Below are 24,544 nucleotides of genomic sequence, written 5' to 3' on the forward strand. Positions count from 1 at the left end.
ATATATTTTAGAGACTTTCAGCATACAATAATCAATTATGTAATGTAACTTGCAGTTTGAGTAAAAGTAAACTAACAGCTGTATCACAATGCAGGAGATACAAAGTATCATTTTGACTGGTCACATTGAGCCAGTGTTTAAACAGATTTATTCTGAGTTGAGTAGTACTTTTAATGTGTATTAAGAAGATGCATCTTTTGAACATTTTATTGTTTATTGTAGTAGTGCAGAACTGTGTGTTGATAGATAATTGTGATTTATGTGTGACATGTGATTGAAGATATTAAAATAGGATTTATTGTATGCTGTTAAATTATAGATATGTGTTAATAAAAGAAACTACTGAGCAACGCAGAGGAAAGCCACTTAACTCTGTTTCTCCTTGCTTTGTTTTTTCCTGTTAACTCAGGGCATTTCAACTATTTAAATTTAGTAATCTGTTCGCGAGTCCCACGTGACCTGGGACGCGTAACAGATTCTTGGAGGTTCCACCGAGATTTCCAGATTGCAAGGTGAATCTTGAAGCTCATACATGGACGAGACTGACAAGTGGGCAGGTGCATGCGATCCTGAGACAGCTGTGGGTGTCCAAAGCTGAGAGAGGAAGAGAGCATTGTTGCACGTCATACCGTCTGGAGCTGAGTCAAGATGACCAACGAGAGGAAACGACTGATCTGGAACATGAAGAAAAGTCTTCACACCCTGACTGCTGGTGAATTGTTCCAGATTGCTAGAAACCTCATACCACCGGCAGGTCTGGACTTTTCCACCATTTCCAGAGACAACGAGGAAGGATGTTTCAATATTATCTCTTCCTACATGCACAGTGATACGTTAACTGAGCTAGAAGATCAAGGTTATACACAGTTACTGTTTTTAAATGACAGTATCGAAGAGATTATTCAGCAGCGTATAATTGATAATGGTAATGATCAGGCTATGTGTGATCTGATTGAGACTGATGTGTATACACAAACACCTTCACCAGTCATACAGAACCATACACATACAGTAAAAACACACATACAGACATTTACATCACCAGTATCTACAAAAGATGATGGTGATACACAACATTTAGAGTATCAAAAGCTTCTTTCCAGCTATGAGGAGTTAGAAAGGAAACTGTCAGAGTTTAAAATACCGACCCCTATTGACAGAACAGAAAAGCCCCAGATTAATACGCAGCATACAAGACACTTACAATCCCCTCAGTCTGATAGTAGATCGTACATGAGAGATTTGTCATACATACCACACAGAGAGTTCAAAATACATGGGGGTCAGGTAGGTGACAACACTTCTGACATCGGATACAATAGTTTGTGTAAGCAGATCGACGAAGGCTACAGAACAAACTATACTAAGAGTGAGATCATTCAAGCGGTTTTGCGCATAATAATTCAAAGAGATGCTCATTAACAAAGATGATTTAACTGTCACTGAACTTAAAAGTTTTCTGCAATCCCACATGAGTGAAAGGAGTAGCAGTGAACTTTTCCAAGAGTTGATGAGCACCAGACAACGTGAAAATGAGACACCACAGCAGTTTCTATATCGGGTCATAGGATTAAAACAAAAAGTATTTTTTGCATCAAAACAGAGTCACACCAATATTGAGTATGAGCCACACACCGTTCAGAATGTGTTCTTGCGCACAATCCATCAGGGCTTTCTGCCAAAATACAGTGACATTCGAAGTGAATTAAAACCTCTTCTGTCTGACTACACTGTTTCCGATGAAGCATTGTTAAAACAGGTGACGAAGATTTCAAGTGAAGAGAGTGAACGTCAGCACAGACTAGGCCAGAGCGCACAACGAAGACAAACTCATGCTCATAGTGCACAGCTTGATGTAGAATCATATGAAAGTGAACAGAACTCAACGACTCAGAGGAAAAGCAAAACAAAAAAACATTCAAGAACTAAGTACCCAAGTTGAAGCTTTAGCAAATGCTATTGACTCCTTAAAACAAACCAGGCATATTGAGTACACTTGTCACTGTTCTTCAAACGCTGGACCACGACCAGGCGTTCCAAATCGTCCAACATCTACAAGAAGAGGAAGACTGAGTGTATGTCCCAGATGTAATGAGAAGGGCCACAGCAGATGCAATCGCTGGTTCGTTTGTGGAGAGGAAGGACATAGAGCAGTGGGATGCTGTAACAGAATTAAAGATGAAGGAAGAACTTACCAGTCAGTGGAAAGAGGACAGGCAGCAAACAGGCCACACCATGATGAAGCAAGGTCAGCAGATAACAGGGCCCGTGATGTCAATGTGAATGGTGCAGTTTGTCCTCACAAATCGAGAGAAACAGGTTCAGCACGGAACAAGGTTGCAGCATTAGTTGGAAACAAGTGTTTGTTAAAGTGTTACATAAACGGCTACTCTGTGACTGCGTTACTTGACACAGGTGCTCAAGTCAGTATCCTTGACCACAGTTGGAAGAAAACATACCTACCTCATCAACGACTTCGACCTCTAAGTGAGTTGTTAGGAGGCAAGCCTCTTAATGTACTGGCTGTTAATGGAGAGACTCTGCCGTTTGATGGTTGGGTTGAAGCTACTGTGAACTTACCTGGAAACAGTGATCCTGATTTGGCAATTCAAGTTCCCTTTTTGGTTGGTAGCATGGTTTGTGAACGACCTCTGCTTGGATTTAATGTGATTGAACAGTTAATTAAGGGACAGACAAGTGGAAAAATAGTTATGTCTACTATCACAACATTACTTAGTGGAGCAATGGAAATAGAAGATGATCAAGCAGGCATAATTGTGAACTTCATTCAGACTCAAAAGCCATCGGATGTACCATGCCGTGCTGTTAGGGTGGGGCTACAGGAAGTTATAATTCCCTCAGGTCATGAGACCAATGTTAAATGTAAAGTACCTACAACTTTTAACTCGCAAGATTCCCTTCTTCTGTTTGAGTCTAATCAAGAGGACCCTCAGTTTGATCAGCTTGGAGTTGGCGATGGATTGTTGGAAGTTTGTGGGACAACAAGGCCATTCATTCAAGTTCCCGTAGTAAATTACACCAAACATGATATTGTGCTGCCTCGTCGAACAACACTTGGAAGCATACAACCAATTGCAAAAATTGTAGAGACAGACCAAACAGTTGAACCAGTTGAAATTGAAGTGAATAGTGCTGAGACCATGGAAGAACTGGACAGGAAGCAGACTGAAGCAGTGTTGCGCTGGGATCCTCCTGTGGACATTAGCCATTTGACTGAAGAACAACAACGCATTGCTAGGAAAATGCTCTATGAAGAATCTTTAGCTTTTGCTTGCAATGATGAAGATATGGGCTGCATTCCAAGTTTACAAATGACTATCAATCTCACAGATGAAATTCCAGTTCAGAGGTCTTATTCTGCTATCCCAAAGCCTTTATATAAAGAGGTAAAAGAATACATACAAGATCTTCTTGCAAGAGGGTGGATTGTCAAGTCAAAATCTCCCTATTCAGCACCAGTTGTTTGTGTCCGAAAGAAAGATGGAACACTAAGACTCTGTGTTGACTATAGGCTGTTAAACCAGAAAACTATCCCTGATAGACATCCTCTTCCTCGAATTCAAGACTTAACAGACACCCTAAGAGGATATCAGTGGTTTTCTATACTGGACCAAGGCAAGGCTTATCATCAAGGTTTCATCGCTGAAGGGTCACGACAACTTACAGCCTTCATTACGCCATGGGGTCTCCATGAATGGGTTAGAATACCTTTTGGATTGACAAATGCACCCGCTGCATTTCAAAGATGTATGGAGGACGTGTTAAGTGACCTGAGAGATGAATGTTGCATTCCATATTTGGATGACATACTGTGCTATGCCAAGACTTTTGAAGACCATGTTGAAGGACTTTGGAAAGTACTACAAGCCCTCCAGCAACATGGAGTTAAGCTTAGACCAGCGAAGTGTGAGATGTTTAAAAGGGAAGTGAGATATGTTGGATGATTAGTGTCAGCTGATGGAGTGCGCATTGACCCGAAGGACATTGATGCAGTGCGTGTACTAAAAACCAAGACACCTACCACTGTTGGAGAGGTACGAAAGATTATGGGTTTCCTGAGTTACTATCGTTCCTATGTCCAGGATTTCTCTTGCATTGCAAAACCTATCTATGACTTATTACAAGTGAAGAAGGATCCTGCAGAAACAGTTAAAGATAGAACAAATAAAGAGAAAAAAAAGAATGTTCAGTTGCCTTCTCGTACATTAGTAGAGTGGACTGAAGAACACCAGAGGGTCTTGAGTAGACTGGTAGATGCACTTACCTCCCCACCAATTTTGGCCTATCCAGATTTTGATTTACCTTTTACACTTCATACTGATGCTTCGGAAATGGGCCTTGGAGCCGTTCTCTATCAAAGACAAAATGGGAAACTGAGAGTTATTGCATATGGGTCAAGAACGTTAACACCTGCAGAGCGAAATTACAGACTTCATTCTGGGAAACTTGAGTTTCTTGCACTGAAATGGGCAGTTTGTGAGAAGTTTAGGGATTATCTGTTTTATGCACCTCATTTCACAATCTATACAGATAATAACCCTTTGACATATATCATGAGTACAGCTAAACTTAATGCAGTGGGCTACAGATGGGTTGGAGAACTCTCAGATTTCAGATTTAATATCAAATACCGACCTGGAAAAGTGAATGTTGATGCTGACACGCTCTCTAGATTTTCACTAAATATTGACCAATACATCACAGAATGTACAGAAGAACTGTCCTGTGAAACAGTCAAGGCCACTTGGGAAGGAAGTAGGTCTGCTTAGGTCTGCATCTACATGATAACATGGGCCATGTTGGAGTGGAGAGAGTCCTCAACCTTGCCAGAGAAAGATTCTATTGGCCATTCATGAAAAGGGACATTGAGGCATATGTTACACGACAATGTCCGTGCATAAAGCAAAAGAAACCAGCCGTTCACACAAGAGCTTCGATGGGCAGTATAACCACCAGTTTCCCCTTCGAGCTTATATTAATTGATTACCTACACTTGGAACGTAGTAGAGGAGGTTATGAGTACATTCTTGTTGTTGTCGATCATTTTACAAGGTTTGCTCAAGCCTATGCCACCAAAAATAAGTCAGGAAAAACAGCAGCTGAAAGAATCTTTAATGACTTCATTCCTCGTTTTGGATTTCCAGACAAATTGCACCATGACCAAGGAAGAGAGTTTGAGAATTAGCTGTTTAAGACATTGCAGCAGCTATCTGGAGTGAGCCATTCTAGAACTTCTCCATATCACCCACAGGGAAATCCTGCTGAAAGGTTCAATAGAACATTGCTACAGATGTTGAGAACACTTGAGGAAAAGGAAAAAGAAAGATGGAGGGAACACTTACCACAAATCATCCATGCTTATAATTGCACACGACATGAAGCAACAGGTTACTCACCCTTTTACTTATTGTATGGGCGGCATCCACGTTTACCAATTGACTTCTTGTTTAAGTTAAAAACTACTGAGGGAAGTAAGGAACCAACCAGTTATGCCAAGAAATGGGCTGAGAGAATGCAGGAAGCATACCGGATTGCTTCTGAAAACAGCAAAAGCTCGAGTGCATGTGGAAAGAAATACTATGACCAACACTTAAAAGGAGTGGTTCTTCAGCCTGGTGACCGAGTGCTTGTGCGGAATTTGGGTGAAAAAGGAGGCCCTGGGAAATTGAGGTCATACTGGGAAAAAAACATCTATACAGTGAAAGAACAAGTACATGATAGTCCTGTGTACAGAGTGGTAGCTGAAACAAACAGTTCAAAGTCAAGAGTATTGCATCTGAATCTTTTACATCAAGTGAATGACTTACCTGTTGATATACCTGCAATACCTGAAAAGAAAAGAAGGCATCAAGACACCAGAAGACAAGACAGACACAAAACACTGGCACCGATACAGATGACGAAGGGAGTCATGAGCATTACTGTTGGATACGAGTTCCAAATCAAAGAGCATGTGAACCAAAACAACAAACCTGTTTACCTACCTGTGGTCTTTCACGACGACGATCCTGGGGGAATCCTGTAAAGGAAAAGAGATTTACACAAGTACAGATATCTGCAGAACGATCTGATGAACTGGATGAGTCAGTGGAAATCCAAGAAAAGGAGTGTCTTGTAACGGAAACAGAGGCATCAGAAGAAGAAAGTGATCAGATTCCTGAACCAACTATCTCTCAACCAAGAGAGAGTTCAAGAACACCTTCTCTGACCCCTATTGCAAATAGTCGCACAGGACAAGTTAGGAGATCTACCCGTAAGAGACAGCCAACAAATAGGCTTCATTACGACACAATAGGTCAGCCAACAGTCAATAGTTTAGAGACTTATGAGATAAATCAGACACCGTATTGGGAATCATCATATCTCCACAGTACACCTTACCTTAATTCACTTTACACCATCCACAATACTTACCCTAGTATACATTACCCTATCCTCACACCACCACCTACACTTGCTTACTGGGTATCTCCTTTGACGATTGGATACTAATAGAGTGAACAAGTGAAAAGTTGTAAAGGTTATGTAGCAGGAGCTATTTTTTTTCTTTGTTGGGGAGTGTGTGATACACCTATGAGTATCACAATGTTAATGTCTATTGTTTTGATTTTAATTTATTTATGTATTTACTTTTTTTATATAATCTAATGATGATATTGCACTTTTCATGACTTTAATATTAAAGCTGAGTTTTAAAACAAAACAGTTCAGCCAGTAGGGGGGAGTAACAGTTGCAGGTTACCATGGTGATGCGTTGTGTGTACTCCAGAAACTACTGAGCTACGCAGAGGAAAGCCACTTAACTCTGTTTCTCCTTGCTTTGTTTTTTCCTGTTAACTCAGGTATGTGAACTTACTGTACAAAATGAAACCTGGTTTATAGTCATGAACAACAACTACATGCAAGTGTATATATTGATAGTATATAAATTTTAGTAAATCGATTTCTAGTTAGTTTATAGCGATGGGGAATCTGTGTTATATGTTTGTCATTCAGTTGGACTGTAAAAATATAAAAGGGTTTAGACAAACAACAGATACAGAAATTGTGATTTTATTTGTATATATGTATATATTTTAGAGACTTTCAGCATACAATAATCAATTATGTAATGTAACTTGCAGTTTGAGTAAAAGTAAACTAACAGCTGTATCACAATGCAGGAGATACAAAGTATCATTTTGACTGGTCACATTGAGCCAGTGTTTAAACAGATTTATTCTGAGTTGAGTAGTACTTTTAATGTGTATTAAGAAGATGCATCTTTTGAACATTTTATTGTTTATTGTAGTAGTGCAGAACTGTGTGTTGATAGATAATTGTGATTTATGTGTGACATGTGATTGAAGATATTAAAATAGGATTTATTGTATGCTGTTAAATTATAGATATGTGTTAATAAAAGAAACTACTGAGCAACGCAGAGGAAAGCCACTTAACTCTGTTTCTCCTTGCTTTGTTTTTTCCTGTTAACTCAGGGCATTTCAACTATTTAAATTTAGTAATCTGTTCGCGAGTCCCACGTGACCTGGGACGCGTAACATAAAGACACAAAATAAAGTCAGAAATCTTGGTGTAATTTTAGAGTCTGACCTTAATTTCAGGAGTCACGTGAAAGCGATAAGCAAATCAGCTTACTACCATCTCAGAAATATTGCCAGAATTAGATGTTTTGTCTCAAGACAGGACTTATAGAAACTTGTTCATGCTTTCATCACAAGCAGGGTGGATTACTGCAATGGACTCCTTACGGGGATCCCCAAAAAGACCATTAGACAGCTGCAGCTAATACAAAACACTGCTGCCAGAATTCTGACCAGAACCAAAAAATCTGAGCACATAACTCCAATCCTCAGGTCCTTACACTGGCTTCCTGTTACATTTAGAATAGATTTTAAAGTATTGTTACTCGTTTATAAATCACTTCATGGCTTAGGACCCAAATACATGACAGATATGCTAACTGAATATAAACCTAAAAGATTACTCAGATCATTTGGGTCCGGTCAGTTAGAAATACCAAGAGTTTACTCAAAACAAGGTGCGTCAGCATTTAGTTATTATGCCACCTCTAGCTGGAATCAGCTTCCAGAAGAGATCAGATGTGCTTCAACAGTAAACACTTTTAAATCTAGATTAAAAACACATCTGTTTAACTCTGCATTTACTGAATGAGCACTGTGCTGCTTCACACTGACTGCACTTTTAACTCAAGTCACTTTTACTCCTGTTTTATTATTTTTACCATATTCAAAACTGTTTTTATTAAAATCACATTTATGTTCTTTAATTGTTATTCTAGATTCTCATGTATCTTTGTTTTTATTGTGATTTTATCGTGTATCTCTTATTTTTACATTTTCTTTTTTCTTTTTTATATATTGTTTTCTTATTTCTGTGTAAAGCACTTTGAATGACCTCTGTGTATGAAATGTGCTATACAAATAAACTTGCCTTGATCCATCAGCTATCACAGTGACTTATTTTCATTCTCATGCAATATTATAATATAACTTCAAATTCCTAAAATAATTGACAAAAGTTTGAATATGACTGGATTTACTCTGATCAGATACACACATACAAGAATATTGTATTTTAACATGCACTTACCTTTGCATTTCTTTTGAAGAAAACTAAAGGCAGGCACACAATACATCAATAGAACCTGAACCCCAAGCACAGATATCATGGCTAAAAAAAGAAAAAAGGTCCATTATTTTCATAAGACGTGTTTCAGAATTTTTGGTTCATCCTGGAACAACAGTCCTATCAAATAAACTTTTCCAAAACCATAAACTAACCCTAAAATCAGCAGGAAATTATTTATAAGAATAGTGTATAAGTCCCTCATCTAAGTATTACAATAATCTGACGCAATCTTACATGGCAATGATGTTAATAAAGTATCATGATTTCATCAAGTAGGAGATGTTTCCACATCAAATTGAAATTGGCTAAGTTATGTTTTCACACACTGTAAAAAATTTCTGTAAAAATTACAGTATTACTGGGTATTACTGGCAACTAGCTGCCAGTAACTTACTGTAGACTTTACATTTATGTTATTTACTAGCAACAGTTTGTTTAAAGTTAAATGAACATAAAACATTTTCAGTCTTTATCTTCTACAGTAAGTTACTGGCAACCAGCTGCATAATTACAGCTAATTTTTTACAGTGCAGAAAAAATAAATTTGAACATGGCAGTAATATTATTAGTTGCTTTGGTTCAATATTGTTTAATAAAGTATACATAAAGGGATCTGTACTTGGGTGTCACTTACCCTCATTTAAAAGTCCAAATGAGATCATTAATTGTAAGGATTGAAAAAATGACAGTGCACGAACAAACTGTGCAATTATTTTTCGGAATCTTTGGAAATCTAAAAAAGAAAACAATAGTGAGTAACATGTAATGATACAATAGCTGTATGCAAGATCTATGAGAGAGAGTAAGGGCAATTTATTATTATTATTTTTTTGCAATGTTCAAACTTTACACTGAGGATTCATTGCTTAGTCAGGTAATAATAAAATTCTCATAGTCTGCTTTTATCTACACTATATGCTGAGAACTACTGTTCAATTTTCCAATATTTTTAGCATCTATCTGACAGGGTAATTTTTAGCACAAGCTTTGATTTAAACTGTGCTGATTTGGACACATATGGTTGGAACAGATGTTGACTTTTTATTATTGCTGACATTACACCAGGATTCTGTCATTTTGAGCCCAACCTTTACAAGCTTTGAACTCTGCTGATTTGGGCACATAGGGCTGCTGTCTTTAAGCAGCAGAGGGCAGTAAAAGCTGGAAAACAGATGTTGGCTCTTCTTTATTATTGCTGACATAAACTACAAAAAAGTAACTGTAGTTGTGGAAGACATGGTCTTTTGCTCAAGCTGAGGAATGATGTGTTAATTTTACAATTTAGAAACATAGGATTTGCATACAAAAAGGTTAATGTAGAAGAGTGTGATCCCTTTATAGAAAACTACTGAAATTTTTCTAGAGGCATTTATACTTCAGCCACAACTTCTTATATTGCACAAATCCAACTTTCATAGGGTTCACATACTTTTTCGTGCCACTGTATATAGTACAGAATATATTGTCTATGAAGAATGTTCTAATCTTGCACCCCTTTAGCAAATTTTATTTTATTTTTTTGGAATTGTGTAGGCAAAGATTTTATATATATATATATATATATATATATATATATATATATAACATTTCCACAGAAATAAAATGAATACTGTATTAAGATTAAATAATTTTGATAGAATTAGGACTGTATATTACTCTTAAAAGGGACACTCCACTTTGTTTGAAAATATGCTCATTTCCAGCTCCCATAGACAGTGTTGGCAACGTTACTTTAAAAAAGTAATTAGTTATAGTTATTAGTTACTTATCAAAAATAGTAACTGAGTTAGTAACTGCGTTACATCATTATAAAAGTAACTAATTACCAGGCAAAGTAACTATTGCGTTACTTAAAAAAAAGTTCAAATATTTCAAATAACTTGGATGCCCCCAATATAACATTTGTTGAATGAATTAGACACTAAAGAGAAACCACTAATTTTGCCCCTTACGAAAATTAACCATGGTTTTGCTATAGTTAAAACCAAAAAACATGGTTACTGCAGTAAAACCATGGTTACCACAAAATAACCATGGTTTTGACAACAAACCATAATTCACCATGGTTACTGTAGTAAAACCATGGTTTTACTGATAGCAATCAATACGTCAAAAAACCATGGTTACTGCACTTGTACCACAAAAACCCCTGGTTAATTTTCGCAAGGGGTGGCAGTGGCAGCATCTCACGATGTGGGGTGCTTTATTAGATCAGAATTACAGACGTGAAGAGGCTCTTTCTTACTCTGCATAAGTTGCACATTACATAAACATTCTTGCGTTTCACCTCAACGATGGAAAAGTAGTGCATATTATACTTTGTGTTTGCGACTGCTACCTTTGAGTTTGTTGTACTTGTTATCGCTCTGTCATTGCGGGTGTGGGACTCACGGACTGCAACGCGAGGACCGGGCTGCCTGTGAATGGCTAGCAGCATCAACCGCTGCTCGTTGAGAAGAGAGAGCGATACATGCTCTCGCGTCAGTCTCCAACCACGCCAGAAAAGATCGCTCGATTTGTCTTCTTCTTCTCTTGATTTTATTGGCGGTTGGCAAACAACTTTTGGGTGCATTTACCGCCACCCACTGATCTGGAGTGTGGACTAAAGATCTATACTAACATTAACTGTTTTAGAGAAAAAAAACAAAACAAAAAAAACAAAAAACAAAACAATAATAATAATATATATACTATAATTACACATCCTTCTTTTTAATTCCTCAGACTCTATTAATTAATCTTGTTTTTTCTAAATATTTTAATAGGAGATCCCAACTCTTGTCCCCAGGAGACTTTACCAAAATATTTCTAATGTCTTGTTCTCCATTTTGCCTTACTGCATTTTTTAACTCTTCTCTCTCTAAATCATACTTCTTGCAATAGAATAAAACATGATCCACTGTTTCTTTTTCTCCACAATATTCACACCTTCCGTTTATATGCTTTCCAATAACATATAGAGAACTGTTTAGACCAGTATGACCATTCCTTAATCTTGTAATAACCTTATCCTCTTTTTTATTTCGTACTCCAAATCTTGAACTCCCAACTAATGGGTTGTTTTTATAAAGATATCTTCCTTTACTTTCTTTGTCCCATTGATTCTGCCACATCTTTTTGATTTGTCCCTTAATCACCACTTTAGATTCACACTTACTAATATTTACATGTATGTGTTTATTCTCACATTTCACAGCCTCTTTTGCCATTTTATCTGCCCTTTCATTTCCATCAACACCTACATGTGCCGGAACCCACACAAATGTAACAGACACCTCCATTTTATGACATCTGAATAATGATTGTAGTATTTCATATAGTAAATCTTCTCTATTCTTAGAATTGCAAAATTTTAAACTCATTAATGCTGCACATGAATCTGATGCAATTACCACTTTCTCTGGCCTTACTTCCTCTACCCATTGCAATGCAACAACCATGGCCATCATCTCACATGCAAAGACTGATATATCATCAGTAAGTCTCTTTCCATATTCAATGCTAAACTCAGGTATTACTACTGCTGCTGCTGTTCTCCCTGTCATAGGGTCTTTAGAACCATCTGTATACATTTGTAAATAACCACTGTATTTCTCCCTTATATATGATTTAAATATTGTTTTATTTCCCTCATGATCATCTCTTGTCACTTCAAGGAGGCTAAGATCTATCTCTGGTTGTGGCACTAACCAAGGTGGTATAGTTGGTAGTACTACCGTTGGAGAATAAGTCCTATCCAGTATATTGATTTCACTTGCCTTTTTCCTAACAACCCAACCAAAACTCTTTGTTTTCCTTTTTCCATGTTCCCAGCATGGCTCAATAGCATCTATTGCAGGATGATTATGATGTCCTTGTAAATTCACCCAATATGTCATCATAATTTGCTGTCTCCTTAACTCCAATGGCATTTCTCCCATTTCTACCTGCAACGCTGGCACAGATGTTGTCTTAAAAGCCCCACTGCATATCCTCAATGCTTGTGCTTGGATTACATCCAATTTTGTTAACAATGTTTTAGAAGCTGTCCCATACACTATACACCCATAATCCATAACTGATCTTATTAAACCTATATATATTGTTTTCAGAGCTGACCTATCTGCTCCCCACTCAGTTCCCACTAAACATCTCATTACATTTAAAACCTTTTTACATTAATTTACAATATTATCAATATGAACATTCCATATGAGCCTCACATCAAACCACATTCCTAAAAATTTGAATGTTTCAACTCTTTCAAGCTCCTTTCCATATAAATACAGTCGACACTCTGCTCCTATTTTTTTCCTTGTAAAGAAAAGTGTTTTTGTTTTTTCCACCGAAAATTTAAACCCCCATTGTAAGGACCACTTTTCTACTATTTCCATTGTTTCCTGCAGCTGTTTCAACACATATTCTACATTTCTACCTCTTTTCCACAGTGCCCCATCATCTGCGAACAGAGATCTCCCTATACCCTGCCCAATACTATTATACACATCATCAATCATTATTGAAAACAGCAAAGGACTAATAACACTTCCCTGTGGTGTTCCATTATCTACCAAAAAGGTTTCTGAAAAGGTCTTTCCCACTCTCACCTCTATAGAGCGTCCATACAAAAAATCCTTTACCCATCTAAACATATTCCCTGTTATTCCTAATCTTTTCATTTTAATTAATAATCCCTCTTTCCATAATAAATCATAAGCTTTTTCCACATCAAAAAATACTGCTACCACTACCTCTTTATTCACTTGTGCTTTCCTTACCTCTGATTCTAAACATATTATTGGATCCATTGTTCCCCTACCTTTTCTGAATCCACTTTGATATTTTGACCTAAGATTCCTTATTTCCAAATAATATGTCAATCTTTCTGTAATCATACGTTCCATTATTTTACACATGTGAGATGTTAATGCTATTGGTCTATAATTTGATGGGTTAGTGGGATCCTTTCCCGGTTTCCTGATGGGTATTATAATGGCTTGCTTCCAACTTCCTGGTAATTTACCTTCCTGCCAAACCTTGTTAAATAAATGTAAAATAACCTCTAATGCTACATCCGACATATGGTTCAGCATGGTATAGCAGATCTGATCTTTTCCTGGAGCAGTTAGTCCTGATTTACATATGGACCTTTTCATTTCCTCTAATGTGAATGGAGAGTTAATAGTATCATCCTTTTCTTCCTGTCTTTCCAGCAGTTCTTTATTTTCTTCACTTGTTTTTTGTCTTCCCCTTTTCCCCTCTTCTAACATATTTCTAGAACTATGAACTTCAACCAACACTTTAGCTAACATGTCTGCTTTCTCTACATCTTTACTAGCCACCACACCCCCTTTTTCCAATACTGGATATCCCCACTCACGTCTTATTCCACTCATTTTCTTTATCATTCCCCATACTTCATCAATTGTTGTGCTTTTCCCTATTGAGTCACAAAATGTTTTCCAATAATTCCTTTTAGATTCTTTAATAGTCTTTCGAACCACTGCTTGCATTCTTTTATACTCTATGAAATGCTGAAAATTGTGAGTGTTTTTTAACACCTTAAAAGCTTTATTGCATTTTCTTATAACATCCCTACACTCATCATTCCACCACGGAACTAACTTCCTCCTCTTCATACCCTCTTTCCTTACAATAGTCTGTCTAGCAGACCCAATTATTGCCTCTCTTACATTTCCATTAAGTAATTCTACATCCTGTTCTCAATTTATATTTTTTAAATTAGATTCACTTATCTCTCTGAATTTATCCCACTGTGCCTTTCCAAATATCCATCTTTCTGATAGATCCTCTAATATTACACTTCTTCCACCACCTACTTTACACACAATAGGGTAATGATCACTTCCAATAGTTGACTGATTCATAACTTCCCACAAACAAATACCTGCCAATGACTGTGACACTAACGTCAGGTCTAAGCTTGACTCAGTGCCTGTACTACAATTAATTCTCGTAAAACTCCCATCATTTAAACATACAAGTCCCACAGATTCCATTAAATCCTCCACTATCATACCATTCCTATCCGTCTTTTCCCCTCCCCAAAGAGTACTGTGTGCATTAAAATCACCACACCAAATAATCTGTCTACTATCTAGTCCCTTTATTGCCTCCAATGTTTCTAATTCTAACCTCTTACATGGATTATAGAAGTTAACAATGACCATCCTACCATCCTCTAACCAAACTTCAACTACTACAAATTCCAGATCTTTCCCTTTATCTATTTCTCTATATGAAATACCTTGTTTAACAAAAGTAGCACAACCTCCCCCATTACCCCCTTCTCTATCCCTTCTTATGCACACATATCCTTGAATCACAAAATCTAAATTAGGTTTAAGCCATGTTTCTTCTACACATATTATATCAGGCTTACATTCCAATCCCTCAAGAAATCCTTTAAACTCTTGGCCATTCGACAGTCAACCCGTTCTCACCAAGGTGCGTACAAATGACACGCAGTGTGATTATCGTGCAATAGATACGCCAAATTCCGATTTTGCGTGCATATGATACGCCAGTCCTTCCCATTCACTTATATGGCGAATCGTTTCGTGTCGTTTTATTTATTGTTTTCTCATTTGTTTTCTGTTTTTTAAACCATTTTCGCTTGGGTTTAGGGTTAGATTTTAGATTTGCTTAATGAGGTTATTTAATATACAGGTTTCTCTATGCTTTTGTCTATATTTAAGCCATGGTCGCTTGGAGTTGGGGTTAGAGTTGGGGTTTGGGTTAGGATGTCATTTTTATATAACAAAAAGTTGTTCTAACCCTAAACCCAAGCGAAAATGGTAAAAAAAACAGAAAACAAATTAGAAAACAATAAATAAAACGTCACGAAACGATTCGCCATATAAGTGAATGGGAAGGACTGGCGTATCATATGCACGCAAAATCGGAATTTGGCGTATCTATTGCACGATAATCACACTGCGTGTCATTTGTACGCTTTTTGGTGAGAACGGGTTGCGACAGTAGACTCCTTGCATTCCACTGAAGAATTATCATAAGTAATATTAATCCTGTGACCATGACTCCCTACTGACTTGTTCCTGTTTCTTAAGTTCCTCTTGTACCCCCCTGCCAGATAGTCCATGAATATTTAAATATCTTGCTGCACTCTTTACTATTATTTCAATCTTTTCAGATCTCCCTTTAGCTTGGAAGGTGCAGTTAATTACTTCAGCCATGAAATACACAAAATCCTCTTTTTTAACAAGTAACATTTCTTCATCTTCAATCTGCCTCTTTGACACACGGTGTTCAGTTGTATGATTCTCTTCTATTTCTTTCCCCTTCTTCTCCTCTCTACTTTCCATCTGAACCAATTTTACTGCTTCTGCATATGATATGTCCTTGTTAGTTCTTATCTGCTGTACTTCCACTGCCTTCTTTCTTACTTCACATCCACCATATGCCACAGTATGTGCACCTCCACAATTAGCACATTTAATCACTGCCCCTTCTTCACACTTCCCATACTCGTGCTCCCCTCCACATCTTCCACACTTTTGTTTTCCTTTACACCCAGCTGCAATATGTCCATACCTTTGGCATTTAAAACATCTCAAAGGAGGTGGAACATACACTCTTACATTGTAACTTATATATCCCACTTTCACTTTATTTGGCAATTCCCTCTCTTGGAAAACCAGTAACACTGACAAACTATCAATCCTTTCTCCGCCTTTCCTTGCTTGCAAACGTTTAATGTCAATAACTTTCCCCCCTCTTATGTTTGACTTTAAATCCTCCAACTTTACCTCCACTGGGATACCATATATAACTCCTTTCTTAATTGGACCATCACCTGTCTTCTTTGCCTTCTCTACCGTTCTACCACATATTTTAGTCATCTTCATTACCTTTTCCCTCTGCTTTTCATCCTTACATTTGATTAACAATCCACCATCTCCCAACACTTTCGCCATCAAAATCTCACCAATTTTTTCCTTCAAATCACGAGTCAGTGCCACCGGACTAACTTTCCTTATTTCATGTCCTTCTTTGAACCTCACAATAACTTTGAACCCCTCTTCTTCAACTTCTCTCCTCCGCACTACCCTACCTTTTTTCCCTTCATCGGAACTACTACCTCCTATACTACTATTATTTCTAATTCGTTTATTCCTCCTTACTTCCGTCCACTCATTTACATCCATACCCTCACATCCACCCTCACCATCTCCATCACTACTCCCTGACATCCTAGTCCAGTCACAGATCAGTTTATGCACCGCCAAAAAGTTTTTGTTCTCCTACCTCCTTCTCGCTCTACCCGCTCGATTTGTCCTAGTCGCTTTTCGTAAATAAAGTCGCTAAAGGGGTTTAGAAAGTTGCTAAACCTAGTAACAAAGTCACCAAGTTGGCAACACTGCACTGAACTTCTCGGACTGTGCAGGTGTTTGCGTATGATCTCTGCCTGCCTCTGGTTGGCTAGCGATGGATATTAAGCCAATCATCACCGCTTATGTGGTTGTCCCACCCCCTCTAACACACACACACACACACCAATCAGCATCAGCTATGTGTCTCTCAGCCCCCAACACACACACACACACTAGAGACAAACATTGCCTGCCTGCATGAGAGAACCTACTCTGGTGAAAAGCGCTTTAGTGAGATTAATTATAGTAACGCGCAGCATTTATTGTGAATAACGGTAACGGCGTTATAACGGGAGAAACAGTAATTTATTTGATTACTCGTTACTGAAAAAAATAACGCCGTTAGTAACGCCGTTTATTTATAACGCCGTTAGTACCATCACTGCCCATAGACATCTGAGTTTTACTGTTTTGGAATCCATTAAGCCGATCTCCGTGTTTGGTGGTACCACTCTAAGCATAGCTTAGCACAATCCATTGAATCTGATTAGACCATTAGCATCACACTCAAAAATAACCAAAGAGTTTTAATATTTTTCCTATTTAAAACTTGACTCTTCTGCAGTTAGATCGTGTAGTAAGACCGACAGAAAATTAAAAGTTGCGATTTTCTTGGCATTCTTGAGTTTTTCATAATGTTTTTTATGACACTGATAAATGATCACAGATCTGTCTTTGTTCACACTTTGAGGTCACAGGCTGAAAATGTCAAGTAAAGAACTTTTCCTGACACACCTATAATAACTAATGAAAATGTTATTTAGAAAGTCTTACCTATGATGATCATGAGACAGCACAGTACCAGCGTTACAAACATCACTCCAAGAACCACAAGAGGTACAATGCTTGTGTCATGTGCACGCTCTTTCCAGCCATATGCAAAGAAAACTGCCAAAGGAATATAAACATTTAACAGGTAATGAAAAGATCTAAGGTTAGAGTGAAACAAAATATTTGAGTAATCTTTCAACCCAAAATGCAATAATGAAAAACTCTAAAATTATGTCAACTTAATAAAGAATACTTTTTTTAAAATAATTATTTCATCTTTCAAATTATGTTAAAGTACTTAATACAGCATAAAGCATCTATAATATCATAGTAATGACTTTATGTTGTGTAGATTTACCTGAATAAACAATGATTGTAAAAACAGATAATTCTCTTGGTATACTTGAAAAACGAATCCAAGTTGTATGGTTATCTGTTAACAGTAAAGGGTTGAATACACCATATTAGTCTTTTCTAAAGCACTGTCATAATATTCTTTATCAGTCCTGTCTAGTTGACTAAATTGTATTCTTTATTTCCTTCATTGGCTTAGCTCATACTGGGTGAGACTATGAGTGGTTAACTACTACATCAAGGTGGACAGGCATGTTTAATTTTATTAAAATCTTTTATTTAATTCAAGACCCAGGATTGCATTGCACGTCGGTCAAACGCTGTAACATGAAGCTCAGCAATCTATAAGATTTTACCTCTTTTGCTGCAGACCTTTTAAAGCAGCAACTATTAATTTAGATAATTAAATAATTTTAAAACATTTTATGTTTTCATTTTTTAACACCGCAGAAAACTTCTTCAGATACAGTACGACATGTAGGATGTATTTGTAACTTTTGATGTCCAATGACAGATCCATTCTGATGCTGTAAGTACAGACATCAGATTCATCTTCACACAAAACACAACCCAATCCACGTATAGAAAATTACTCCACAAATATGATTGCAACTTTTTGTTTTCAAACATAGATGGCAATAGAGAAGCAAAGGTTTCGGATTGCAGCTTTAATATGCAGTTACTTACTGTATATGCTTGAAAAAAAGAAAAGCTTTCAAACTAAAACATACCTTGAAGATATTTTAAATATTTCACGGCCCAAAACAACATAAAGATCCTCAGAATATAAAGAGCACAGCAAGTGATGGTCTCATTCAAAAATCCTGAAATCAATTCAATGATGCATTACATAACATAATGTATGACATAACCTGTGTTATTTTAACATGTTGATGAATCCAGTCATAAAAGAAGACACAATACCACATGCATAATGACTACTACATCGCCACATTCTTAATTTTGTGATTTATATTATTACAAAACTAATTGAAACACCTAAACTATAATACTTACCCTCAATAACACCCCAGATGATGAAGGCAAAGAAAACACAGATGTTTGGACAAAAGACAAGAGAAACATGAAGATACAACACGTGGCAGCTGGTCTCTGCAGGTATGATGCAACCTAAACAGGTAATATCTGTTAATATTCATTTCCATTTTTAAGACTTTATAGCAAACATGCACTGTGCAGCAGTCAAAATAAAGATGGGAAACACATCTGAGGCTTTGTTTGGTCAAAATCCCATTGTTTAATCTGATGCGGACAAGCTCAAACTATAAAACTTTGGGCTGTGTTTTGCTGTAGATTTCCAAGACAAGTGAGAAAACCCCTAGACAGCAGCCAAATTAGGGCTTGTTGTGGTGTACAGACCATCAGCTACCTACAGTCTTATATTTAAATAAGTATATACAGTATATTATTGTTTTATGTAGTATTTTATGTTAATCATTTTTAATAAAGCATACACAAGCTGTATCGCTAAAATTAATTTAATACCATATCATTATATTACATATGTAAAAGCAACCCCAGTGGCGACTTGACTTCTTTTCCGAGGAGGCACGAATGTGAAACTCGTCAAAACATTGTCATGTCAAAGTATGTGTTCTGTGCATCATGTGAATCTATGTGCATTCCATGTCATGTCAAAATATGTGTCTGCTACAATCGCTTAAGGGTTTATGATAAAAGAGACGCTCTCATGAGTTTAGTTTTAAGTAATTCGTTAAGTAAACAAAGTATGTTCGAGTTCATGCGGTGCTGCGAAGACCAATCAGCGAGGTTTGCCACTTGTAGAGGGAGGAGTTGAAGACAGGGCTGTCAAGTTGGACACCTGCTGCTTGTGTTGTAACCTGTCTGCAGTGTTTCATTTTATTAATCGTGAATGTAGTGAGTTAAATTATTGAATTAGATTATTGAATATATCAGTTGCTGTGAATACTGTATGCCCAAAAATAACGGGAAACATAAGCCTATCATTAATATACCAATAGTTTCATCTTTCGCTTCTTTTTATTTTACTACATTACACAATATAACATATTCAGGTATATTAACGAGTTTATAATGAGTTATAAAAACATGAATTTACTGGAACTGAAGGTTAGATTAAACATAAAATATACGTGATCATTGTCATCAGTGAAGCGACCAATCATGAAGAACTGTGTCATCATCAGGGGCCTCATTTATAAACGTTGCGTACGCACAAAAGAAGGCGTACGCCACTCTCTACGCAATAGTTGTTATTTATAAAAAGCAAACTTGACGGGAAAATGTGCTGTCCGTCACGCAAGCTCTGACCCAGGCGTACGCACAAAAACGGGTGAAATGAGAAATGGCGACACCGTCGGCAGATGGAAGAAACACGTGAAAGTGACAACACTGCCTCTCATAAATAACATGAAGACTTCACAAAGCAAGTCTTACAATTAACAGCCTACACGAACACCCGTTTGATCGATCAGCAGTGAAACAAAAAAATAAAGAAATCGAAAATTACAACAGAAATTCAAATGAACACATATTTGCTAAAAGAAAAGTGAAATATGTTCTGCAATAATATTGGCATGTTGTGCAATTCATCCTCATAAAGAATATAGTTCACAGAACGAAATAATGTACAAAACTGATATTCTCGTCAATGTGTCCGTCTGGCGGAGCAGATTTAGATGCAATTACATAGACAGATAGAAAGATAATTAAGGAGATATATAGATAGATAGATAAATAAATAGATAGATGTATTAATTGTCATCTGGGGAAAGTTGTTTTCATAGTAAACCATATCTTCATAATCTACGGAATTATGGTATTCATGCATATGCCTTTAGTGTGTTTTACTTTTGATAAAACAATGTATGGCGTATGTCTAAACCATTCAGAAAGCAACAAGAAATTACATTTGCGCTGAACAATGTCCCCTTTCCCCCACCCGTGGCAGACACACTCTGGCGATGGAGTGCTAGACGTTTTTGTGCCTCGACTTTGATGTCCGACCATTTCTTTTTTATTTTATTTTAGAGGTTGTGAGGCCACAGCATTTATGGAGTCTGCCACTGTTTGCCACTTAAAGGGGAATTCCGCCCTAAAACGGAATTTAGGGTGTTTTTTCATTGTTAACGAGTCAAACTTTCATTTAAAAGCATATTTATGACTAAAGAGCAACATTTAAGATATTTAAGATTTTCGTTTTCTGGTAAACTGGCCTTTGAATGGGAGTGAATAGGGCATGTCGATTGAGCGCACAAAATCTCTATTTTTACAACACTAAGGAGGCTCGACACAACGTGATACTTTACTCGAAGTATCACGTGGGTCTCTACACATGAACGCGAGCATTGAGAACATTGTTTGTGTACACAGATTTTAGTAAAAGCGAAAAGTTTGGAACAACTTACCGTGCTGTTAAACTGCGTCCCGCCGCCATATTGCCAGTCATGAGAAATCGATCTCAGAATGCGACATAAGGAGGAAGGAGAGTAAAGATGGATAGCTCCTAAAGCATAGTTCCATATAAATGCACGGATAATTTGTTGTTTTGTCTCAAGTGAAAAACAATATTGACCCTGTAGTTGAAAAGTAGCGTCCTATGGAGTCCATTCAATCGCATTCTGAAATCGATTGCTCATGACTGGCAATATGGCGGCGGGACACCCTAAACACCCTAAATTCCGTTTTAGGGCGGAATTCCCCTTTAAGTGCCTTTTTTGGCATTAGTAATGCCCACACTGTGCCCTCCAATCAACATTTTTCTCCTCTTTTTCACCTCGCCAACGATAACTTCTACTTCACATTGAGTGAAGTTACGTTTTTTTGATTTCCTCTCTGTGTTTGCCATGATTTCGCAATCAATGCATATTAACTTGTGGGCGTTTCACGGACTATTTATGGACAACTATGGGCGTGTCATGAAGCCGCAAAAGCTGCGCTACATTTAGAATTGATTGTGATTTATTAAGGGAAAAATGCGTAGGATGTGCGTGCGCACGGTTTTATAAATCCGATTATTTCTGTGCGTACGCGCGTCCTATGTTTCATCCGTACGCCACTTCCGACGCAAATCCTACGCAAAGTTTTATAAATGAGGCCCCAGAACTCCATCCAGCCGCTCTGGAGAGACTGCGCCAGCTGAGCCAGTCGGCTCTCGGCTGCTCTTGAAACACGCTCACACTACTTTGATAACATACAACATGTTACATTCCAGCTCAAGTCAAAGACACATGTCTTGCAAGACTTGAGTGTCTCTTATCAGGAACCTTTTACACATGTATGCAGCAGGCATATATTTTGATATGACACATGATGGCCATAGGTTAGGTTCCCATGATGCACTGAACAGATATTTTAAATATTTAGCCACACACACATATTAGAGCGCATTTGCTGCCACTTAAAAACACCCAAACATAATAAAACCCTAAACAAAAATATTGGTAAACTTTACTGAAACACCACAGTACAATAATCAAACCCTACAATGCAAATAAGAACCGTTTTATGACCAATTAACCTGCCATCCTCAATCAAAATACACATTAAGTAGGGCCATGCACTTTACGGGGCAGTGGCCCTAAACAACATATTCACTTTCTAAACCATTCAAGCTGATTTTAAACATTAACACCCAAACCTTTGTAACTTAGTCCAGAATCAATTTTTTGAACAGTACTAAACGAACTTGAAGCAAAAATAAATTTCAGCAAATGCAAACTTCAATCAAACATAGTTAGAGGTGAAGTATAGCTTTAGCCTACAGAAATGCTTATTGCATTAATTTTTAAAAGTGTGCAATGTCCGTGAACGTCCTCCGCTAGCAACACAGAAATGGCTAAAAGCGCAAGCGGCTAAACGAGCATTAAATATTAATGACATTGAGTTTATTGTTTTTATTCATTTAAATTCACAAAATTATCAACAAAACATTGATTAAAATTAAGAGACAAATTATCTGAAACGAAATTCATTTTAAAGTAGAAAACAAAACTTAAATTAAACTCGAAAAGAATGTCTGACCCATTACAATTCTCCCTTCATATTGGCCTTTGCAACGCCCTATATGGCGTTTAAAATTACAGTCTATCTTTCGTAATAAGCTAACTAAATTTAAACATAAACACATTACAAAAATATTTTTGTTAAAACAATCCGATATAGCATTTATAATAGCTGGTCGGTAGATGTTTACTATTTTTGGAAAAACCTCTGTTGCAAACCTCCATTTACCTGAATAAAATAATTTCTACTTTGAAAATGATGCGCTGTCACGTGAACATCAGCTGTTCATTTACATAAGACTCCGTCTACGTTCATTTACACTCAGCCAACGTCTGAGTTCTCAAACTAAAACAGGGTCTGCAGCGTTTGCGAACGAATCCGTTTATGAGGGTCGAAAACGGTGGTGTAGTGTAAATGAAAGGCGTAAATGTAGCAAAAGTAACACGTTTTAAAGGATAAACGCATTAATGTAAACATAGCCTAAATCAGAACATTGTAGTGACAGGGGTGTGACGATTTTGACTTCAGAATATGTACAGATCTAGTTTTTGAGCTATTCCAAAGATTGGTTGAACACATATGTGATGGGTGTTAGATGTTTGCCATCAAAGAACTGTGGCAGACAGTCAAAAACTAAAGTCATTGTAAGAGCCAGGAATGGGTTTATTATTCTGAACACCTTTTGGTCACTTACGGTAATTAACGCACCTGGAGGTAAAGCATATCATCTGTTCACCTGTGTGGTAAATGATTGGAGAGAGGGGGTGACTGGGTAAGTTTTATTTTTGTTGACCGCTGTAGAACGCAATTCTAATGCTGTTCGGACACGATTTCATAAGCAAGTGAAATAATTATGGAATGTATTGGATACATAACCTTGTTTGTTTCTCACGCAAATAAATCTATAAAACGAACTCTTTGGATTCATTATTATTTAGGAAGCGCGTCTGGCAATTAGTTTCCCCTGCTCAGCCTCTCGGCCAACAAATTTTCAGATTGTCGCCCACAGTCATCATATTTAAAATATTACACTGTCAGATTTGTGTTCAGTTCATTTGTGTTTCTAAATAACAATAATAAGACATACCTATGTTGTTTGATCTACAGTAGATGAGAGAGCTCAATAAAGGAGCAGATCCACATGCAAGACTACAGAGAATCAACACCAATACGTGTAACCCAGAGAAACCTGTAACACAAACACACCAGTTATATAGGGGCGGTTTCCCGGAAAAGGATTAGCTTAAGCCAGGACTAGACCTATATTTTAACAAACATACCTTACTAAAAACATTACTTATGTGCATTTTGAGGCAAAACAAAGGGCACTGATGTATTTTAAGATA

At 37.2% G+C, this 24,544-nt stretch overlaps 1 protein-coding gene across 3 annotated transcripts in view; it reads right to left on the minus strand.

Moving 5' to 3' along the window:
• The window catches only part of LOC129426100 (uncharacterized), a 36,148-nt gene that overhangs the window by 9,497 nt on the left and 2,107 nt on the right, over window positions 1-24,544 (minus strand). Inside the window, exons 4-10 of one of the 3 annotated variants that reach the window (XM_073865151.1) lie at window positions 24,286-24,387; window positions 19,209-19,337; window positions 18,923-19,015; window positions 18,196-18,270; window positions 17,841-17,954; window positions 9,308-9,406; window positions 8,635-8,715 (exon numbers count right to left, since the gene is read on the minus strand). In XM_073865151.1, the coding sequence (XP_073721252.1) occupies window positions 8,635-8,715; window positions 9,308-9,406; window positions 17,841-17,954; window positions 18,196-18,270; window positions 18,923-19,015; window positions 19,209-19,337; window positions 24,286-24,387 (693 nt within the window). The remainder of the gene's footprint in view (window positions 1-8,634; window positions 8,716-9,307; window positions 9,407-17,840; window positions 17,955-18,195; window positions 18,271-18,922; window positions 19,016-19,208; window positions 19,338-24,285; window positions 24,388-24,544) is intronic. The other 2 variants (XM_073865153.1, XM_073865152.1) reach the window with 2 other exon arrangements.

Source organism: Misgurnus anguillicaudatus, unplaced genomic scaffold (genome assembly GCF_027580225.2).
Source record: "Misgurnus anguillicaudatus unplaced genomic scaffold, ASM2758022v2 HiC_scaffold_29, whole genome shotgun sequence".
Taxonomy (NCBI): domain Eukaryota; kingdom Metazoa; phylum Chordata; class Actinopteri; order Cypriniformes; family Cobitidae; genus Misgurnus; species Misgurnus anguillicaudatus.